This window comes from Amblyomma maculatum, chromosome 1 (assembly GCF_055883805.1).
Source record: "Amblyomma maculatum isolate TAMU_Amacu chromosome 1, ASM5588380v1, whole genome shotgun sequence".
Taxonomy (NCBI): domain Eukaryota; kingdom Metazoa; phylum Arthropoda; class Arachnida; order Ixodida; family Ixodidae; genus Amblyomma; species Amblyomma maculatum.
In genome coordinates, this window is record NC_139344.1 from 77902862 (window position 1) to 77924277 (window position 21416).

The following is a 21416-nucleotide window of genomic DNA, read 5'->3' on the forward strand; positions in this document are numbered from 1 at the left end:
TAGCACATGACCGGGTTAATTGGAGAAATATGGCAGAGGCATTCGCCCTGCAGTGGGTATAGTCAGGCTAATGATGATGATGATGACGATGATGATGATGATGATGAACCCGCAGACACCTTGAAAGATTAATGGTCGTTCAAAAGAGGCTTCTAAGAGCGATTGAAGGGTATTATGGTAGACCACAACATTTGCCTACTGCACCGTTATTCATCAACCATGATATGCTAAAAGCCAATCAGATTTATTATTTACCCTTGTTAAAACACATCCATCGGCAGAATCTACATGCATCAATACCAGATCATAGCCTAGCGAGATATAAACTTCGAACCCACAAGAAACTTACCCCTAAAGTTTGAACAAACTACGGCAAACAAACACTAACCTACCAAGTTCCCACTGTTCTTAACAGGCCCGATCTCATTGTTGGCTTCTCTGTTAGAAGCAACACATTCAAACGTAACATAAAGCCTACCTAATTGCAAACAATATTGAATTTTCTCCAATCTAACATTTCAAGGTTTCTGTATGTTGATCTTAACACTTTGGTTGCATTTTCTTGGTTGGAGCAAATGAATCAATAGCCTTTGTTAGCAGCTTATGACTGGATGGCCAATTATGATTCTGTTGTATATGTCTGTAATACGGTCTATTTTGTTTTTGTTGTGAACTTCTTTTGCTGCTGTGGCTTCACGTGTGTAACAATCTCTTTGAGGCATATGCGTTTATTATTTGTGTTAGATTGTATATGCCTGGATTGATAATGTATTATTTCACTGGTCTGTCAAACTTTGCTTGTTGCCGCGGCCTCGTCAGGTTTTTCAACCTTTTGCCCCTTTCTGTAGAAAAAAAAGAAAAAGGATTCCAAGATATATCCTTTATTGTGCAACTCTCCAGACAGAAAAAAATAAAATAAATAAATAAATGTGTTAGAAATCCCGCATCGAACTAGAGGCTAACGCAGACAAAACCAATTTGAAAATAAAATAAAACGAGCAGACGCGCGCACAAGAGAAAATTTAAGAAAAACAAATTAGAATAAAAAATAAAAAGGCACAAATAAACAAAGGAAAAGTGGGCAGATAGGCTCCAAAATGTTCATCGTTATCAAGGAAAAAAGTAAACAAAACTTAAGGCTACGTGGCCAAAAGCTTGAGATGTGTTCGTAGGTGGTCGGTCAGGAGGAGGGAAGGTGCGGGGAACAAAACCACACCCTGACAAATCTTGATAGAAGGCGACTCCTAGCGTTTTAACCGAACCCATGTCTTCAATATTAGGACAACTAAGAATTTTAGACCAATAAAGGAATTCACGGTTCTCTCTCCCTTTTTTTTTTTTTTTTTGTTTACATTTAAGCACGACTTTGCAATGCAAACACCTTTACTGTGTCCGTGCTATGGCGTCTGGACCATATGCAATTTGCCCTCATTCACATCATGCCCCGCTCTTATATCGCTTCATCGGCCGAATTTATCGCACTTTCTTTTCGGAATGTTCAGCTCTACCAGATAACTGTTTCAGCATTAGGCGTTTCGACATGATATATATGCACGCGTGCTGATCGTACATTTCACAGCATCTACAGCCATAGACGAAACCTTGCGGGATGCGAATCGCAGAAACCATTTCTGGGTTGCCTCATATATCTATGCTTTTCCTTTATCTATTTTGCCTGACCTCGCAGGAATAAATGTTTGCGCAGTTATTTCGGTAGAAAGGACGTCACTGGTGCAGACCCGCAGAATTGACATAAACGCATCGTAAAAATAGGCATGCAGAAGCCATCGGAATAATCGAAATCTGATACTTAGTTGTTGAGACAGATTGCTCCTCCGCGTTCTAAGTTGCTTTCTGAGTGCAAACTGCGCGACTGCGTCGATTTCTCAGTACAGATGCACCCCAGAGGGCCACTAGGCCTCTATCGTGTCATACCCTTAATGCAGAGATCAAGTACTTGCTAAAGGGCTATTTGGTTCATACTAACCAATGAAACGGCGCATGAAGGCGAACACAGAAAAAGACGAACACAGGAAATTACTTTCTATTCCTCTTCTTTTCCTGTGTTCGTCTGCTTGCGCCGTTTCATTGGTTGGAGATCAAGGGTTCCTCTAATTATTTTACCGCTGATTGAGCTAATCGGGAGCTTTAGAATAGGATTACCCTATCGATTAGGGGAATAGGGTAATAGCAGGGAGCTAGCGCGCATGCCCAGAGTAATTACCGCACCCCTCGCCTATTCGTACTAGAGCTCTGCGTGTTCGCACTGTCAACCCGCTATTACCCTATCCCCCTAACTGATAGGGTACCCCTAATCTGAAACTCCCTAATAGGGATCTTTAGAATAGAAGTCCCCTACCGCTAGCCCCTACGGAAACTTGGGTTTCCAAGCGCCAGTGAGCGTTCCATCTCCCTCGCGACAATTGAGAAATCTCAGTGCGTTGACCTCCATGTTTTGGCTCAATCGAACCGCCAGATTTCAATACATCGGCCATATGACTAGTTTCGCAACTGGTGTTGTGTGCGAGACCTGTAGTTGGTTTAAACCACGCTTGCAGAAATACTTCTCCTTCTGCTGTTAGTTAAGGCACCTATACACGTCAAAGCAAAGTGTAGGTAATTTATGCTTCTGCGGTGAAAGCAGCTGCGCCCGCTTATGCAGTTCCTTCCATTCCTCCGCTTGAAATTCCGGTATACTCAAGCATCCAGGTAACGTGAAAAGACAAAAAAAAAAAAAAAACAGCTGGCATGTCGCGCCAAATCTTCGACAGAGATTTATCTGGCCCAGAGAGTCCGTATTTCCAGTTTGCGTCGTTTTCGGAAGAGTCGTTTTCGGAAGAGTCGTTTTCTTCCATATCTTGAGCCATCTGATTGGTGGAAACACTGGAACCGGATGTCACTACACCTTCCGGTTTCAGCGTTTCCGCCAGTCAGATCACTCGGGGTCAGGGGGATAACGACACTTCTGAAAACGACGCAAACTCCGAAATCGGACCCTGTGGTGCTTTGCGTGGCGTTAGCGGTACTTAGCACTACCAACAATTACTCGCAAATATAAGTTTGTAGCAGGCGACTGCAACATAGACACCCTCGGTAGAGGGATCTTACTGACCTCTATGTTTCGGCTCAATCGAACCGCCAGAGACTAGTTTCGCAACTAGTGTGGTTTGTGAGACCTGTAGTTTTGCTGCTGCGTCGAGTCCATATACCCTTTGAAGCTTTTTATTTAGCTTAGGAAGCGTGGGTTGTGTTTTTCTTTATGACATATACGCCGCGAAGAGCGTTGAATTTTCGTGAGCACATGCCTTTTCTTGAGCGCGCAAACCTGCCTGCACTCGGGCTGCGGCGGCATTGACCATCACATGTATTCAAAGTTTATGGGCGCATTAATTAATCAATTATATTTCCACAAATCATTAAGGAGGAGCAAATGCGCGACAAAGCTGGGGCCTTTAAGGCCCCAATATAGTCCGACGTAATGCACACGCGCGCGCACGCCGGCCTAAGGCCCCAATATAGGCCGACGTAACGCACGCGCGCGAGCACGCCGGCCTCCGCGACGTTACGTCAGTGAAAAAGCGAGGTCTATACTTCAACGTCACGGCGTGATGGACGTAGCGAACGCGAGCTGGCGCGGCCCAACGTCGCCGACGCGCAAATAGAATCTCGCCTATTTCTCGCCGACCGCGCCGGCCGCGCCGGCCACGCACCCCAGCATTCGTCAGGCGCACTGAAGATGGCGGCTTGCTATGTAGACAGCGACCGCGCGCGCGTTTCAGACACTGTTACGGAAAAGCTGCTAGAAGGCATTCGAGGGCAGCCCTGTGTCAATGATACCAAGCGTATCGACTACAGAGACGTTCCGAGAAAAAAAAAATGCCTGGGATGCAATCTGTCAGCAGTGCGGCCGGGCACAGCTGTGCCGCAATGCGTGTGCCATACCCTTTTTAATGCATTGCTCTAGGAGGTGTAACGATGGTGGTGTTTCACTTATCCGCTGTACATTCAGTGGAAGAATACCAGAAACTGCGGAAGCGGCTTGGCATAGAGTTGTGACCGGTACACGCCGGAATCGAAGGCCGTACTCGATTTGGCGCGACAACCAGTGAATTCGCGAAATTGATGGAATTCTACAGGAACTGCGGCCGACCGAGAATGGGATCCTCATTACTGTGTAACCTCTAACTCTTCTGTAATAGTACAGATACTTAAATTATGATTAGTTTTCAGTAAAACACGCACGTCCACAATCACCGTTCTGTCCGTCGTCTACACGGGCGGGCCGTTTCTGTGCTGGACGTCTCCACGGCTGGCTGTAAATGCTTTGTGCCATTTGAACATTCGCAGCAAACACATCGCATCATTGCCTTGATCGTAACAGTAATTAGTGTCTATATAGGCAGCCCGTTTTTCCCTGCAGGTGCCTGTGGTCTGCTCGAAAATGCACACCGAAAACGTACAAGACCTCGAGGGCGTCTTGTGCGCATGCGCCCCGCGGCGCCGTGCACGCCAGCCGCGCCAGACTGTAGAGGCGATAGTTTTTTGGCGCACCCGTCGTAGCCAACGTACCGTGGCCGATGTCGCCGGCTCTGGCAGACGCGTCGAAAACGTCGGACTATATTGGGGCCTTTATAGCTTCTTTTCGGACAACAAAAAACAAAGTTAGGCATTTCACTGAATTCTTTGCTAGAAAAAACAGCCGGATCACAGAGAACATATTGCATCCTACAAAAAAGTGTCAAGACATTGCAAATTTTCAAAAATGTGTAATTTATTATACAAACAATCAATTAATTATAAATTCTGGAGGAATGGGAGGATAGTCGGCTTGGACGACTATCCTCCCATTATGAGGACTCTCCTCCCATTTATGAGAGAAAATGAAATAATGCTTACGTCGCCGAGTGGGGAGAGGGTATTTTTTTGTTTACTCTGATTACATAGCTTTCTTATGCATGCAAACGAAAAACATTTGAAAGTAATTACATTACTCTTTGGAAGTAACTGTAATGTCATGACTTTTTGAGAGCTCTAATTGGAACTGTTATTTGATTACATTCGCGCCGTTTTAGGAGAGCAGTTAATAGTGCAATTTAATTACTTTTCAAAAGTAATTTTGTTATATATAACAAGTACCCCTGCGAACAAAAGTAAACGGAGCACGCGATTTGCTTCTAAACTTTTTCACGCGTTGCACAATTGAAACTGGCATTCAAGATATGTGCGAACCGGTAGTAGACATCAGTGCCCTTTTACTTGTACAAATATTGTTTGCTTATCTCTAGTGCAGAAAGCGTGATTTTAATTTGAACGGAAAAGCATGCTCCTTTTACTTAGGTCCGCACCTGTACCTCCGTACCTGCAGTTTGGCTGTGTGACCAAACGAGATCTTGTCCCCCCCATTTTACAGCGGTAACTGTTAGAGAGAATACGACCAGCCTCCGCGCCGGGCTACTATTCATGTGTGCCAACATCCAACGTCCGGGATCAGGTGACCACCCCATCCGTGCTCGTGTAGCATGCGGGACGCGCCGTCGCAACAAGGCTTCGCCAAGCGCCAGGAAACATTGCTGAACACAGCGTGAAATTCGCTTGAGTGGCATCCTGAGCGCGTTCGCATAAGTAGCTGGCGCTTTTACGATGCATCCGCCAGCAACGGCATGCAGCTTCAGCTGCGTTGCGGATGGGCCATGGATGCAGCCGAGGCACAGAGCGTCGTGTTCGGAACATTGCAGGTGTGCGAGAGGACATCTAGCTTCCCGGACGCTACCCGCAAACGTGATGCGCGACAAAGCAGATACAGCAGGTGCGAAGACAGAATGTGGACACGGTAGCACTGATCCTGCATAGTACCTGAAATATAATCGCCTTTATTTCTTTCCGGAATATAACGCCATTTACTTCTTTTTTTTTTTTACCAGCAAATCTTAGAATGGCATGTCATGTTATATTAGGTTTACCGCCCCACAGGTCTACGCGAAACATTCAGCTGCTAATCTGGGGTATATTGGAGCTTGCTTGGTATTTGCCGCGATTTAAATTTCGCGCTTTGCCGCAAGACGAGCGCTTGCCAACTGCTCTCTGTCCCGTGACCTTGTGCATTCCGCTGCGCTGTTCTTACCAAATCGTCAACCAACTAGCCCACCGGTGCATCCCCCGCCTCCTGATGCTCGACCTCTTAAGGTTGAAGTGCTCGGAAATAGGCCTTCGAGCCCCACCAGGTACCAGAAAAAATATCTTGCATTATGGCGCCCTTATTATTCAAGTTAGTACAGGTAGAACGAATGAAAGAAGACGGCTTACATAAAGAGCGCTGAACAAGGGTAGAGGGGAGAAAGTTTCAGTTTGCAGGTGGCGCTCTTATTATTCAGGTGATGACTGTTATTTTCAAGATCATTTCTTATTGCACTTATTTTCAAAAACGCAACCCGCCTGTTTTGTACGGCAGTTGCAACTACTCGCTGCAAGCGCAGGAAAACAAAAAAACTTGAAAGCAAATTTTCGCTACGCATCGGAAGTTAAGACGATTCCCATCAGCGTGTGCATAACAGTGTCTTACAATATCTCACAGTTGCTTCACAATTAAGAGCGCTGTCCCAGAACACAGGACGTGAGCCCTACAGAGGCGTGGCTGTGCTGCTGCGCAGGGAGCTGGTGACGAGCGTGATGCAGCTGCGCGGCTCGCCCTTCCGGAGCTACTTCGCAGACGTGGACCGCGACGAAGCGCTGCTGGACGACCTGGCGCCGCCGTCGTCCGAGCAACGCGTGCGCGTGCCGTTCGGCAGCGACGTGGACGAGGCGCAGGTGTGCGACGTGCGCGTCGAGGTGCGCTACCCGCGGTTCGGCGTCGACAAGGACGGCGACATGCGACTCATCGTCAACGACGGCGGCGACTTCAAGCAGCCCGTGCGCGTCGAAGTCTGCAGGTACGTTGCGCAGGTCTGCGAGGGGAGGGCTCCGTCCTCGTGAGACGGCTGCCGCATTTGTAACGTGGACCTGGTGGCATAAGCGCCATATTAACTTGCCGCCTGCTATCGTGGTGGCATTTTTCTGTGTCCTTTTTTTTTTTTAAGGCGAGAGCATTGCTTCGCTATGTTCACGGATTTCTGTCCGCAGCAGACCGCGTCCGCAGGCCGCGTCCGCAAAATCGTGTCCGTAGCAGTTGTGAGCAATTGAGAAGTGGTAGAGGCTAATGAGTGATGCGATCGATAGAGGGTGACGTAATGTTGTGCCTGAAAAAATAAATAGGCCAATAAATTAATTAGGTAATTAATTAAAGGCAAAAATGAAAAATCGTGTCCGCAGCAGTTGCGGGTAATTGAGAAGTGGTAGAGGCTAATGAGTGGTGCGATCGATAGAGGGTAACGTAATGTTGTGTCCGAAAAAATAAATAGGCCAATAAATTAATTAGGTAATTAATTAGAGGCAAAAATGAAAAATCGTGTCCGCAGCAGTTGTTGAGTAATTATTAAGTGGTAGAGGTGATTGAGCAGTGCCAATCGATAGAGGGTGACGTACTGTGGTGTGCAAAAAATAATGAGGCCAATTATTTCATTTGGTAATTAATTAGAGACAAAAAATGTCAAGTAAAGGCGAAAGTGGTCTCATTAGCCAATGGCTTGGCGCCACATTTGGATGTATGAAATACTAAAATAGTTCATTAAATCAGTCAGTTAAGGTGACGTCAAAAATGTGACGTCACGAAACCTGAAGTCGAGCCAAAAAAAGGCATAGGAAGGGATTGGCTCGCAGTTTGAAAGTACCAAAGACTAAAGTAGTTAATTAAGGCAGTCAATTAGGGTGACGTTAAGGATGTCACGTCACGCAACCGGAAGTAGAGCCGAAAGAGGGCATAGGAAAGGATTGGCGCGCAATTTGAAAGTACCATGCTCAAATGGGTAAACAAGAACTAAATTAAGCAACCAGAATCAACCAACAGCAGCATCCGTGCTTTCGCACTACTCAATGAAGATTCTGCAGTGCTCTTTGTTTTGCACCATACCAGTTGTGCGTCACTCTCCCCAACTCCCCTCTCCCATCAGACCTCGAAAAGAAAAGAGGGACCTCTTGACATTTGTCCTAAATGTTACTGCTGACCACGGCCACTACCAGGCTGCCGTGTTTACTGTGACCGTCAGCATGAGAGTGACTCTGTGCAGTCAGACCGTTCGTGAGCGGGAAGAAGCCAGCAGTAGCCACCGCTGCGTGACCGTGATGCTAATTAGCTGTGAACGCAGCGCTTGTGCCGGACCCGCGGCCTTTTCACGCGAGAGTGGTAAGCCGACAGCAGATGCTAATGGGGCGGAGCCGACGCAGGCCGCAATGACAGTCATAGCTCAGTCGCGGCGACATTCCCCGGCGGCTGTTCACATGCCGTGTTCGGAGTGCGATCGGCCGCGTCCAAGGTGTTCGCTCTCATTGAGCGGTTCCTTGGAAAAAACTGGGGCCATTTTTGTTCTGTCAACTATATTTCTTTTTTTGTGTGTGTGCTGTTGCAGCGATCTTCTTCAATTATTCTGCATTGATACTAAAAAGGTGACAGAACTGCTGTCACCATACAGAAGTTATAAAAGCAGCTATGTAGAAAGTGTCTGTAAAAGATTTGTGTGTTCCAGATTTCGTTAATCAAAACTAACTTTCTTTTTCTAACAGCCTCGCTAAGATTTGAACCCCTACTCTACCCGTTGATTATATGGCGTGTCTGTGTGTTCCTAACACACTTAGTTTTGGAACAATCGTGTGCAGATGTTTCCATGTGTGTGCGCGTATGCAGCAAATATTATTGTGGTGGGTATAACGCAACATTTCTTGCTTCAGGGAAAATGTTTTGCGAAAACTGTGAGGTTTCCGTGAAAAGACATCACTAGTAAATGAGGCAGCGAAAGAAAGAGCGTTCGGTGTTCGGTTGGCATCAACAGCAGGGGTGTAGCCAGAGGGAGAGCTTATGGGGCTTCAGCCCCCCATGAATGTTTTTTGTACTATCATACAGCGCAGACCAAGACAACCTCCAGAGCCGGAAATCAATCTGGACTTGGTCTCCAGTATGTTTTTTCCCCGCTCGAAAAGAGGTATTGGTGGGAATAAACAAAGCGAAAGGTGCATTTATTTTTCTGAAATCATTCAGCGGACCATACAAAGGAGACAAGTCATACTGTCAGACAAGCCGACAAAGCACGCAGAGATGGAATGCGTGCAGAAATAAAAAACATAAAAAAAAAAGCTAGGATGGAGCGTGACGCCACGTACGCAACCTCCGCAGGCCAAACTCGATCTTCTGACGCCGCGCTTCTTTCTCCCTCTCGGGCCTCTTTTTCGCACTGAATCTCGGTGTTTTTAGCCGCTATTTATGCGCCGGGGGAACGTCTGTCGAAGTGGCCTGCTGAGAGTCCCTCTGTTCGTAACACTTAGTTTGTTAGAGTGCAAATGCTACATTATAATCAAAGTTATAAGCACTGGAGAGTGCAGGCAACCATTTCATCTGCGGGTCCGTCAGGAAGGCTACGTATTCGAATTAATGTTAATTGTATGGCTGAAAAACTGCCTATGATGAATTTTCAGTTCTGCATTTGCTAACCTAAGCAAATGAAATTCGTCTGAGACAATACACGCGCAGGATACTCCATGGAACAAAAGCTCCGGACGGTACTATTCTTCCGTGTAACCTTTGCATCCCGGCATGCAGAATTTATGGCGCAGTTGAGCGCTGACATGTTGGTGATAGGTATCTCGATACAGAGGAGGCTGAGCAGTAGCGTCCAGCCCCCATCGAAAGAAATTTCCGGCTACGCCACTGATCGACAGGTCTGACGATGCAGCGTCTCCAGACTAATGCTAAACAACGCTGTTCAAAAGGCTCCCTTCTTTAGGGCGAATGCATCTGCTGGGAAAAGCGGCGCCATTTGTGCCCTCCGTTTGACAAGAGTTTGCTGACAGTGTCCCTGAGCCATCTGGATGCTTCCTAAACACGTCCGGAGGTTTAGTAAGTAGTCTATTGCGCACAATACAGCGCTGTTAGTAAACTAGTTCACTAGTGATTGGTGTAGAAAATAGTTGGAGACGGCAGTCACGCTTAGAGATAAAGCAGCGCTGGTAGCTCCTTCCGATGGAGTACACGCTTGTCCAATATTTCCCTTTCCCTGCAGTAAAATGTATTTAGGTTGGCTTTTGGTGGTGAAGCACGAATGGGGGATTCGACTGAAGCGGTTTTCCTTGAACCGAAGTGTTGCTCGTTTCTGCGAAGCGTCTTCCTTCAGTTGGTCGCTTTTTGAAATTCTTGCATGAAAATGTGAATGCCCCAGAGGGAATAAAACATTTTCACTTAGCGTTAGCGGCACAACTGTTTTTCGCAGGAGTTGTCGCAGTTACAGGACAGCGTTTTTTTCATGCTCATACGCTCAACTGCATGCCAACTGCATCCAATCGACAAAACATATATATATATATATATATATATATATATATATATATATATATATATATATATATATATATATATATATATATAGAGAGAGAGAGAGAGAGAAAGAGAAAGAGAGCGAAGTGTACACCTCATTTAAAGAAACATTTTATTGGACTCGACGTTTCGATCGGGGGACCGATCTTTTTCAAGAGTTTCTGTAAATGAAGCGTACACTTCGCTCCATAATTTTTTAACCGGCTAAGTACGTTAGTACGTTATGTTCTCGCACTATATATATATATATATATATATATACATACACACACTTCCCCAACACCCTGCGCTGCTAACGCCACTGGATGGACGTCATCCCGTGATAGTTGCAAACGAACGCTCGGCCGGCTATGCTTCGTCAGAAACAATTCTTCCTCTGTCCATGTCAGTCATTGGCAGTATCTAAGGTACATGTATCTTCAATCTATCTTTAGATACATTTTGTGTATCGGTATTAGGTATCGTGTGCTGAAAATGAAAGTATCGGAGTATCGGTATCGAAAATACATTTTTAAAAGATAATCGATACTAAAGAAAACTTCAAATATTGAAGCTGTGAGACTTTGGGTTAACGGCGCTCGCTCAGACGGTAGTACAGGCCCTGAGACAGCTCGGCTTGTAGTACCGCCTGAGTTCCCTACAAATTCACCGGCCCCTGAGCGTCAACCACATTTCCAGATTCTTTTTCTGCGGAAGGAGGCAATGGTAAGTAGGTGCTCACGAAGTGCTTTACTTCACAGCACCGAGTGCGTAGCACGAAATTACTAAGCATTTAACAGAAACACAGAGAGATATGAACAAAGCGGAAACTCAAGGCAAACACGCAGTAGGGATCACACACACTGCTGTACCCGCTCTTCCCATCCTTTGCCATCCGCCCCCCGTTTCTGCGGCGTTTGATTCTCGTCAAGCAGTGCCCTCAGTGTGCTGTCGGAAGCAGACTCTTATGCATAGCCCAAAACCGCTGGGCTCCGCTTGCCGGCTCTGCTTGACGGCAAGAACACAAGCTTCTAAGGTCTCAATCCACCACGATGCAGTCCGCTAACCAGGTTCTTGTAGTTACGGCGTTTGACGAAAAATAAATATATCCTTTTTAACGGCACAGGGAACAGGCTGCCACTAGACGCCTTTTTTCTGAAAAAATAATATTACATCCAAAATTTTATGATATGCACGACATAAAAGCTATGAATGCAGTTTTCCACCACAGTTCGAATAACAAATTATGCGTTGTCAAACAACTTTTTGCGAAAAACATTCGAGCAAACTGGAATGAAACTTATAAAGATATCTATATATTAAAAAAAAAAAAACAAGAACTTTAATTTTTGAAATATGCCAATTGACTAACGCCATATTAGCCACTTTCTGGTAAAAAAAGATACTTCCATCTTTTATCTTACAGCCGGCCGCATTTCTTCAGCGATGCTAGTGAACCTCGAGTTTCCTAACTACATCCAGGGTGCTTGAGTCGACGCGGCTATGGTTCCCTCTTAACACGCTGATAGAAGGCATCTTAATCTAACAGGACACTGCGGTGTGCTCGTGTGCGTATGGAGAGAGGATTTTCTCATTTGCGTCGCTTTTAGCACGCCCACATCGCGCTCTTTCCGGACTAAATAATGTTCAGCCATTTTATGTTTCTTGTTTTTCTTCTAGCTTTTAACAATATGCACAGTTTCAAAAGTTCATTATCGCACTGATGGCAATATAATTGCTCAATTCTCCAAACGCACACAGGTTGTATTTGTATGTATAGCCAAATGCTCACAGGTCGGTTTAGCATGAAGAGCGATAGTTTAAAGAAATATTTCACTAGGCTGCTTATGGAAGCAATCACTCATCTGTATAACCATGGCTTCAACTGAATGTGAAGTTCTGACAACGACAATTGCCCAAACAATAACTCCGTGCTGGCGTATTCGTTAAGCACTTCAGTAAAACTACGCTATAGGAATGCTATAAAAAGTTCCAGAAAGCACGGTAAAATTTCCTAATGCCGCAAATCGTATTACCACCTTTGTTATGGTAGGATTTCAGTGATGTATCGAAGCATCGACGCGACAGTGTCGAGTATCTGTATCGAAACTCGATTTATAACCTGTATCTTGTATCGGCATCGAAAATACAATTTTTCAAGGTATCGAGTATCGGTATCGCAGGTACTTTTTCGAAGTACTTTGCCCAGCCCTGGTCCATGCTATGCCACAACGCAACACTCGTCCCTAAGCATCACTGAATACTATGGCCGCTAGGCTTTCCGCAGAAATCAGTCACACTTAATGGCTACTGACCTCGGACCCTTATTTATCTCTTTGGAACGGAAGCTCCACAACACCACGTTTCGCCAAGGTCTTCAGGTGTGATAATTTGACCTCACATTCGGGCGCGGAGCCGGCGGCGATTGTTCCTTCTTCTACTTCACACACCTGGCAGTCTTTTGTAGCGAAAGCTACATTGGCCACGTACGAACGAGGAGTTTCGCGTGGCGGGAAGCACAGAGCTTGTGCCTAGCCACCGGCGCCGCTGGCGTACGCCGCGCGCTCGCCGCTCCAGATGTCAATCAAGAAGCAAGCAGAAAAAGATGTCTCGTTTTTAATGGAACGACATAGCTAGACAACCAGACTAACCTGGACTTGCAATCAAGATTTAGATGGCATCGTTTCACGCACACGAGATGGTTTTCATTTTTTAGATGTTTTTAAATTTGTTTTTAATTTTTCATATTTTCAGTTTTAGATTTTTATACACCGATACTTAGCATCAATTGGCGTTCCATTCTGAGCAGTTCGACACTTTGGAACGCGTTTTTCCCTTTTTTATTTTTTTTTTATTTTTTTCAATCAATCGATTGATGAATTACATGCTCTAAATTCTGTTAACATTATTAAACATTGGCTTTTCATTCTGAGCATTTTGACACCTTTGAACCGCAATTTTCCATTTTTATTTCTTTATTTCATCAATTAATAAATTGTTTACAATGATTTCATTAAATGGTCATCGCGTACCACACGCCAATCAATCATCAACCACTAGAAACACAAATTACCATGATACAATTTTTTAACACAGCCTTCAATTATTTCTGACACTTGGTGCCGACTAGTACTACTGCTACTACTACTAAGATGCCGACGGCTTTTCGTTCGATTGAGCTGTATGAGCTTAATACACAACACTGCTTCACACAATGGCACACAGCCTTCTAGTCCCCTGCCTACCCTTTTCCTCCACCGCCACCGCTGCTCATCTGGCTCACCTCCTGGGACCTGCACCTTCGAAATGCCCTCGACACCTTCGTGTCGTCTAGACCCGGTTGTGGTGTCCTTGACGCTCGCAGACAAGCCATGGATGAGTTAAATCACAGCAAACCGTGTCCGACTATATGCTGAACCTAGATTCCGCTCTGTAAACTAGGCTCAGCCGGATTGAACCCCAGCCCTTTTTTTTTTTTTTTCATTATTGTTTTCATTGTCTTGGAAGGCACTGCCGTGATATTTGGATACCAATTTCAGCTTGTTCCGGCACTGCGCTGAGCATTTAGGGGCGAGCAGAGTGAGGGGATGCGTACAGCCTGTCAGGCCCCTAATGCAATCGTTTGCTGTGAGGGGCACAGCTTAACAGGTATTGGTATTCGCACCAAAGTTCCGCTTGGTGTCATCACTGCGCCGCAGTGCATGGTACGAGCTATTTCATTAATCCACTGGAAGGATGGATGCGTGACCCGCGCTTCGCACCCAGTCTGCGATGACTGCCTCGTCGATTTCGATTCGTTGTTGTCTGGGCTCGGCTAAGAATGTGACGGAACAAAAGCGAGTTACGCGAGGCCAGTTTGCGTTCGAGCTCAACTCGCTCGTCATTACAGCGCGGTTTAAGGAGTGGACGTCCGCTTCGCCGAGCGAGCGTGATCGATGGGCCACCCGCAAGTGGAATTCCATAGTTTCTACTGCTCGGCAACCGTCAGACTAAAACTGAGCGATGGATTTGGAGCGCTGTGATGTAGGCATTAAGCCTTACCATTTGACATGGCCCGATCGATCTGCTTTCGGCCCATGTCTCTGAGAAAGTTGGATGCGCAGTGTGCTTGAAGGTAACGGAAGCGAGAGAATGTGTTCGTATACTGTAGGTGTGCTCCGAGCTGGCTCTCTACCCAGTCACCTAACTCAAACTAGATTGCGGTGAACGTCGATTTATGAAGGGCAAAATGGTTATTTATGTCCGAGCTCGCACTCATCGCTCTTCAATTATCCCCCCTCTCTTTTCAGAAAATATATTCTCATCATTGCTAAAACTATACGCCTGCGCCCGATATAGTTCGTATGAACAAATTTTGAAAACTGCGTCTCATTCGATCGTAAATTCTACGGCTGCAGCGGTTAATAGAGTTTTGACAAGTTTTGATATGGCGCATACATGCTATACGCAAAACGAAAGCATTTTGCAGAAAGTCACGCTGGTTGTCCCATCCGCACTGATTACTGATATGACTCCCGGTCAAAAAAGCTACAGAACCGTGTCAAAAATACGACAAAATATTTTGTAGTTCTGTCGTAAACGTCAGATTTTTCTGTAGTTCTGTAGTTTTTCTGTAGGATATTTTTGTTGTCTGTAGTTCTGTTTCACCTGTCTGTTGTAACCACAGAAATTCCTGATGTTACTATAAAATGTTCTGTTGTCACAACAGGTTTCCCGTCAAAAACTGCACAGAAATTCGGTCGTAACAACAGAAACTTTTTTGCAGTTTTTTTCCGAGCTTTTAGCATAAATAGCTATTCGGTATCCATTTACTGCGACTACCCGAAAAAGTTATATTTTAGCATTCTCGCAACCAGCGCAAGCTTCCGAGTATGACCGTCTTGAAATCTGACCCGCGATCTGCGAAATTACGCCTGTATGTGCTATCAAACCTCGACGTCTATCTGTCGTACCGAAAGACCTCGGAGCACCGGGGCAGTTTAATGACACAGCGGAGCCGAGAGCGGTTTATCTGCCTGAGACGGTAAACGAACGAGAACAACGCATATTTTGCCCTGCCCAAGGCGGAAGCAGCAATTCTTGACCCCTCTCCCATTTTCCTCGTTTTTAAACTTGTGAACATTAAGCATTACAAACTCACACGAAAGAAATTACACGCGTATAGCACCGGGTAGCCTTAAAACCGAGGCCCCCAGGCAACCGTCCCCACTAGGATGCAGTCCGTCGCTGCTTGCGCAAAATCAGTATTTGCCTACTGCCCTTGAGGAAGTTAATAGCTCCGGTTGGCACGAGCGAAAGGCCTTCGAGAGCACGTATTGTGCAAGCGCGTCTGACACTTTTCATTGCGCCTGAGAACAAATTCTCGCTACAAAGCGTACAAGGACACTGCTGACTATTACGGTTCGTCGTAGTTGTTTTTATAGCCTCGGGCGTCACACAAGCAACAACAGCTGGGCGGAAGAACACGAGCTGCAAAACAGGTCGGGCTCTCTTTTGCACGGTGTCTCGGTTGTGTACAACGAGCGCAAGACGCCCATATAGCTTGGCAATCGGCCTAGTAGAGACCTCATTGCAGCGCTTCTTGCTGCTGTTTGAGTGAAGCAGTCGATCGTAACATCTACACGCGCTAGCGCCTTATTTTGTCCTCGCGCATTCATTTGTAACATGCAAATGGTGGTCAGTTGGGACACCGCTGGTTCCAAGGCACAATGTCAGCTCGATTCATTCCCGTCAAGCCATGCGTCACGTTATGGCTATACGCGGGGTAAAGGGGGCCCTCTTGGATGAGCCCATGCCGACTATTAGGACCTTTAAAGTGGAATTCCAGAAATTTTCGGCAATACGCAGTTAATAGTTGAGTTATGCTCCTGAAACATTTACCCCCATAGCATGCGACTTCATTTTTTTTAATTAATGAAACAATCATTTTGAATATGCATCGAATATGTTTACGTGATTCATATTTGGTTTGGTTTGTGGGGTTTAACGTCCCAAAGCAACTCAGGCTATGAGAGACGCCGTAGTGGAGGACTCCGGAAATTTCGACCACCTGGGGTTCTTGAACGTGCACTGACATCGCACAGCACACGGGCACCTTGCTTTTCGCCTCCACCGAAAAGCGGCCGCCGAGGCCGGTATTCGATCCCGCGTCCTTGGGCACAGTAGTCGAGCGCCGTAACCACTGCACCACCCCGGCGGGGCCATTTTATTCATATTAGATTCTCGACACTTATATTCGAGAATTTTCGAAGTGATCGAATACGCCTCCAACTTTCATAAGCATAATCATAGAAAATTCATGGTGACTGTGCAATTTACATTGTGATCAAGTTTAAAGTGCCGAGACAGACGATGCAGATGCGTCCTCGACGATTTTTTCTCTATCATTTATGGCGTGAACCGGTCACGCTAGGACATCGCTAGGCTTGAACTGTGCGCGAGTTTCCGCAAGTGGGCTTTTCCGCATATCACATTTGATGAGAACAAGGACAGCCATCCACTTCGAACAATCCAACTTGTAACGTCAAAGCGCGCGTTTTTTTTTTTCTTTAACCTTTCCCCTATGCGTTAATAATGTCCACACCCATACAACTTGAACTGTTGTCGCCTCCTAAAGCGCGAGTTTCGCTACATCGAGTTACTCAACTATTGCTGTGCGGGAAAGCCCCCATGCGGAATATCGCATGAGGCCTCCGTAGGATTGCCCGGGTCGAAGTGGCGCGAGTAAGGCAAGGGATAGAGTAAAAATCTAGCCTATTGCATGGTTCATTGTTACGTACTCCGGCCATGCACGTAACGGCGATAAGAAAGCCCTTGTCGCTAGGCCATAAAATAGCTTGGTCGTGTAGCTTCGGCCTCAGTCGCCGCCAGCCGGCGCCGACAGCTTCTATATATGCTTTTGTCAGCCTTGCGAATCCTGCACCGCGTCGCTTTCAGATGCAGGGCTGGCGCAATCGCTGGTCATTTGCTTTTTTCTTCGAAAGCAGTGTCGCCTTTCGGACGCCGACATGCGCTTCCCTCGGTTATGTCGGCGTTGTTTTTTGCAGTACGCCGAAACTTCGCGCTTGTCTTGAGCCGTTCGCGGTTCCTGCGATGGAGCATCCTCACAGAACTGCACTGAATTTCGAAATGTCCTGCTTTGTTTTCGGTGGCAGTATGTTGAATAACTCAAACCTTCAGATAACTGCTCATTTCGCCTGGTCCATTGAAGTCCTAACTAATGAGATTTCACTAGCCACGATGTTATCTTTAATTGCCATTTGTGTGGCAATCATGATTTTCATTTTCGTACTGATTTTCTATTCTGCATCACCACAGCCCAGGCTCATCAAAAATGTGCACTGTAAAGATTTGCGGTTCCAAAGTCTAGAATGAAAATGAAAAGAGAAAGAGAGGGAGAGAGAGAGTGCGAGAGTGTGTGTGTGTGTGTGTGTGTGTGTGTGTGTGTGTGTGTGTGTGTGTGTGTGTGTGTGTGTGTGTGTGTGTGTGTGTGTGTGTGTGTGTGTGTGTGTGTGTGTGTGTGTGTGTGTGTGTGTGTGTGTGTGTGTGTGTGTGTGTGTGTGTGTGTGTGTGTGTGTGTGTGTGTGTGTGTGTGTGTGTGTGTGTGTGTGTGTGTGTGTGTGTGTGTGTGTGTGTGTGTGTGTGTGTGTGTGTGTGTGTGTGTGTGTGTGTGTGTGTGTGTGTGTGTGTGTGTGTGTGTGTGTGTGTGTGTGTGTGTGTGTGTGTGTGTGTGTGTGTGTGTGTGTGTGTGTGTGTGTGTGTGTGTGTGTGAGAGAGAGAGAGAGAGAAAGGAAGGCAAAGCAACTGAGGGAAAGCATACGGAATTGATTGTATTTCATTTCTGGAATGTTGGCGGAAAATTTTTAACGTAATGAGTTACCTCGTAACAGGCATCGCCGCGCCTCGTCGCTGACGTCTTGGGCGGCGCGTTGGCGGCGTGGTCCCGGTTCTCTTCTGCACGCTCATGTTTCACCACATTACGCATCAGCTGCAGCAAAGTGAAGCCTGGCCCCTCTCGCCCACCCGCTGCTGTTATCTCATCCTACATTTTCCACCTTGCGCTTCCGCCACTGTTCTCTCTCTCTTGCCGCATCCTCTTCCTCCGCCTTTCAATATTGCCCCTGTGCTGTTCCATTCCTGCGTTTTCGCCCTAAACTTGTGCTTGCACGGTAGTCAACCTTGTGATTCTTCTTGTAGCGTCAAACTATGGCTGTGCATTACTGAACACTTGTCCTAATTACCTCCTCTTTCCACTGTTGCCACCCTCCGGGACCCTCCCCCGTGGCGGCCACTTTACGGTTGCGCATGCCTCTGTTCTTGTCATACGCCCAAGCCGATACCACCCGTTGCCTCTCACGCATCCCCCTCTACCCTAAATGTGGGAAGATTTCCAGCACCCTCCTTGCAACGTTTCAACCTGCTAGTCGTGGCAGCTGGCAGGCGGCCGATGGCGCCTCCCTTTGCTACCCAGCTTCACTGAAGCTTCGCTTGTAGGCGTAAGACGTAGAGGTCCCTCAGGATGCCATCGCTGCCAATCACCAGGCTGTCGAAGACGTATACAGTGTTCCGGATGACAATCGAAGGTTGCAGGAGGCTTAGCATAATCTCGCGCCTTATGTTAGCCCATGCAAACTGTGAGGAAGGAGCCACCGTTCGGGCCTGCCTCGCCGACGCAAACGACGGGGCTGGTTAAGCCAGTAACAGCCGCCTAAGATGCGCTCTAAAATTCTAGAGCCTTGTCATCGAGAAAACAAAAACCCTCGAAGCATACGAAACGTGTATGCCGCCGCATCCCAGTTTTTCGGCACCGAACTCGAAACTTCACTGCCTGCCGGAATGATCGCGGAAATTCCGACCAATCCCTTGCTGCTCGAAAGTGGGAACAGCTTTGAGAAACCTAACGATGAATTCCTGGCGCCGGTTTTGGTTGGCAAGAGCTGAAAACTTGTAAGGCCAAGCGTTCACTTGTGGCGGTCATGTCGAACACTTGAAGGCCACAGGGTCGTCTCCATGCGTCAGTGAAGATAGGGAATCACTCCTACCGATTTCAGATATATTTTGTTTTGCATAAGTAGTAAAGGGGCATAGAGGTGTACAGAAATGATGCTTTTTTTTTTTTTTTCCCCGAGCTAATTTGCCTCTAAAGTTCCAAATAGGGTAAAATGAAACGCGGAACTTGATAATTGCCACGCGAACACGAGGACACAAGATGTATTAGCTGCTGGGGTAGATATATACTGGCAATGTCTAAAGACAGTACCGCGCCATCGAAAAGAAAACCAAGTGAGCCAGTATTCAGACCCATCCAACTAAAATCTCGCCTCACTGATTTGAATTTCATTTCATGCCGACAGCACGTCCCGCCTGTTGTCTTAGATGCTCGAAACGTGCCGCATGTATTATGCCAAAGGGTGCGAGAACTCGAGAGTCCGTCGAGCAGGCGGATGCGTCTGCTTTATAATTCCACGGTATCCACAGAATAGCGGACCATTGTTTAGCGCGCTTCACGGTGGGCTTAAAACTAACCGTGTTTGGTCAAAAAAGCTGCGCACAGCTATTTGCCCGGCTTCCCGTGTGTTTACAATCTATCCGACGTTGTCATCTTTGACGAGGAGTTTACAGCGATCTTTAGACAACCCCACCTTTAAATATGCGGATGGCAGTGCATGAATACGTGCCGATATGTGGTCTTGTACTGGTGACGCGCGTTGTCGGACATTGTGGTCATGGTTTTGAGGCTACTCGCAATCTCTCCCAAAGCTGACCAGTGAGGTCGTTCTATCCTTGTAGGATAAACTTCAAGTAGGTAGATTCGCGTGAACTTCTGTGCCCCTATTTAAGCGCCAATTCCTGTCTTGAGCGGCATCGCCGTCTGCGAAATCGGTAGGCAGGCCCTGGGGGCACTCAGTAGCTGTGAGAGAGGTCCAAGGGGCCGCCCTAATATACTAATTGGCACTGGCCAACACGGAGTGCAATCTGAATTATCGTTTGCCCATAATTTTTTTCTCCAAAGAGTCCGTCCTATGCTGCGCCGGCTCTGCGACCCATGTAAACGCGTCTGACGAACTGAGGCCATATTCGCTCTTCGTCATTCAGTGAGCAACTCATCTATCTTGCAAACGCGATGCAGCACGCAGTCCGTTCCATTGGACAAACGGCCCATCTATCGTGTCGGCCTCACGTAAAACGCAGTTTGTTCACACCTTGTTCGTAACATTCGCAGCATTATAACGACCTCATTTAACGGACGATTTTGTTCACATGAGCCAAGTTTTCGACATGCGCGCGCCCACAGGAACGGGGGTTGCTCCTCGCCAGCGGCAATATCACAAAGGCCAATGTCGCATTGTTGTGCATGGGAATTTAGTCGCGCCTTCCTTTGTTGCAGCTCTAGGACGTATCTCGGAATAGCGAAAACATCTACTAGTTCCGCACCGCTTGAGGCGTATGAGTCAGAAGGCTTATACGATGCGGGTAATGAGGCCTTACGTGAGGTCGCTTCGTCGCGTTTTATTTTTAGCTCGGAAAGGTGCAGGTGCGACATTTTTCCCCTTGGTACGTGCGCGTGACGCTGAGCAGTGCACACGTCGTTGCGTACGAATAAAAAAAAAAAAGACCCGAACTGAAACAGCAGCGCAGTGAGCGTTAATGATGCGTGCGAATATGGCTCCATTCACTTTTTTTTTTTTTCGGAGGCTTCAATGAAAAACAAAATATGAGCGGTTTCTAATGGGCCTCCGGATTTCACGGTTGACCGGACTGCTGAACGAGGTTGAAATTTGTCCTAACTATTCCCTTTCTGCGAATTTTGGCGTTTGCACACATGCCTGGGGCTCTAAATACCATCTTGAATATTTCGATTAGCATCCCAGCACTTGAAAGCAGTTGAGCCGTTTCAGTGCAGACTGGAATTTAAAGCTATAAACCGGGTAAAAAAACCTTTATTTTCGTTCTCTTATCATCTCCAGCACTAATTGGGCGATGC

General features: G+C 46.6%; 1 protein-coding gene across 1 annotated transcript in view; it reads left to right on the plus strand.

Annotated features, from left to right (window-relative positions):
- The window catches only part of LOC146202859 (protein spaetzle 5-like), a 130986-nt gene that overhangs the window by 105927 nt on the left and 3643 nt on the right, over positions 1-21416 (plus strand). The window contains exon 3 of the mRNA XM_084588383.1: positions 6648-6926. Within this exon, the coding sequence (XP_084444509.1) occupies positions 6648-6926 (279 nt within the window). The remainder of the gene's footprint in view (positions 1-6647; positions 6927-21416) is intronic.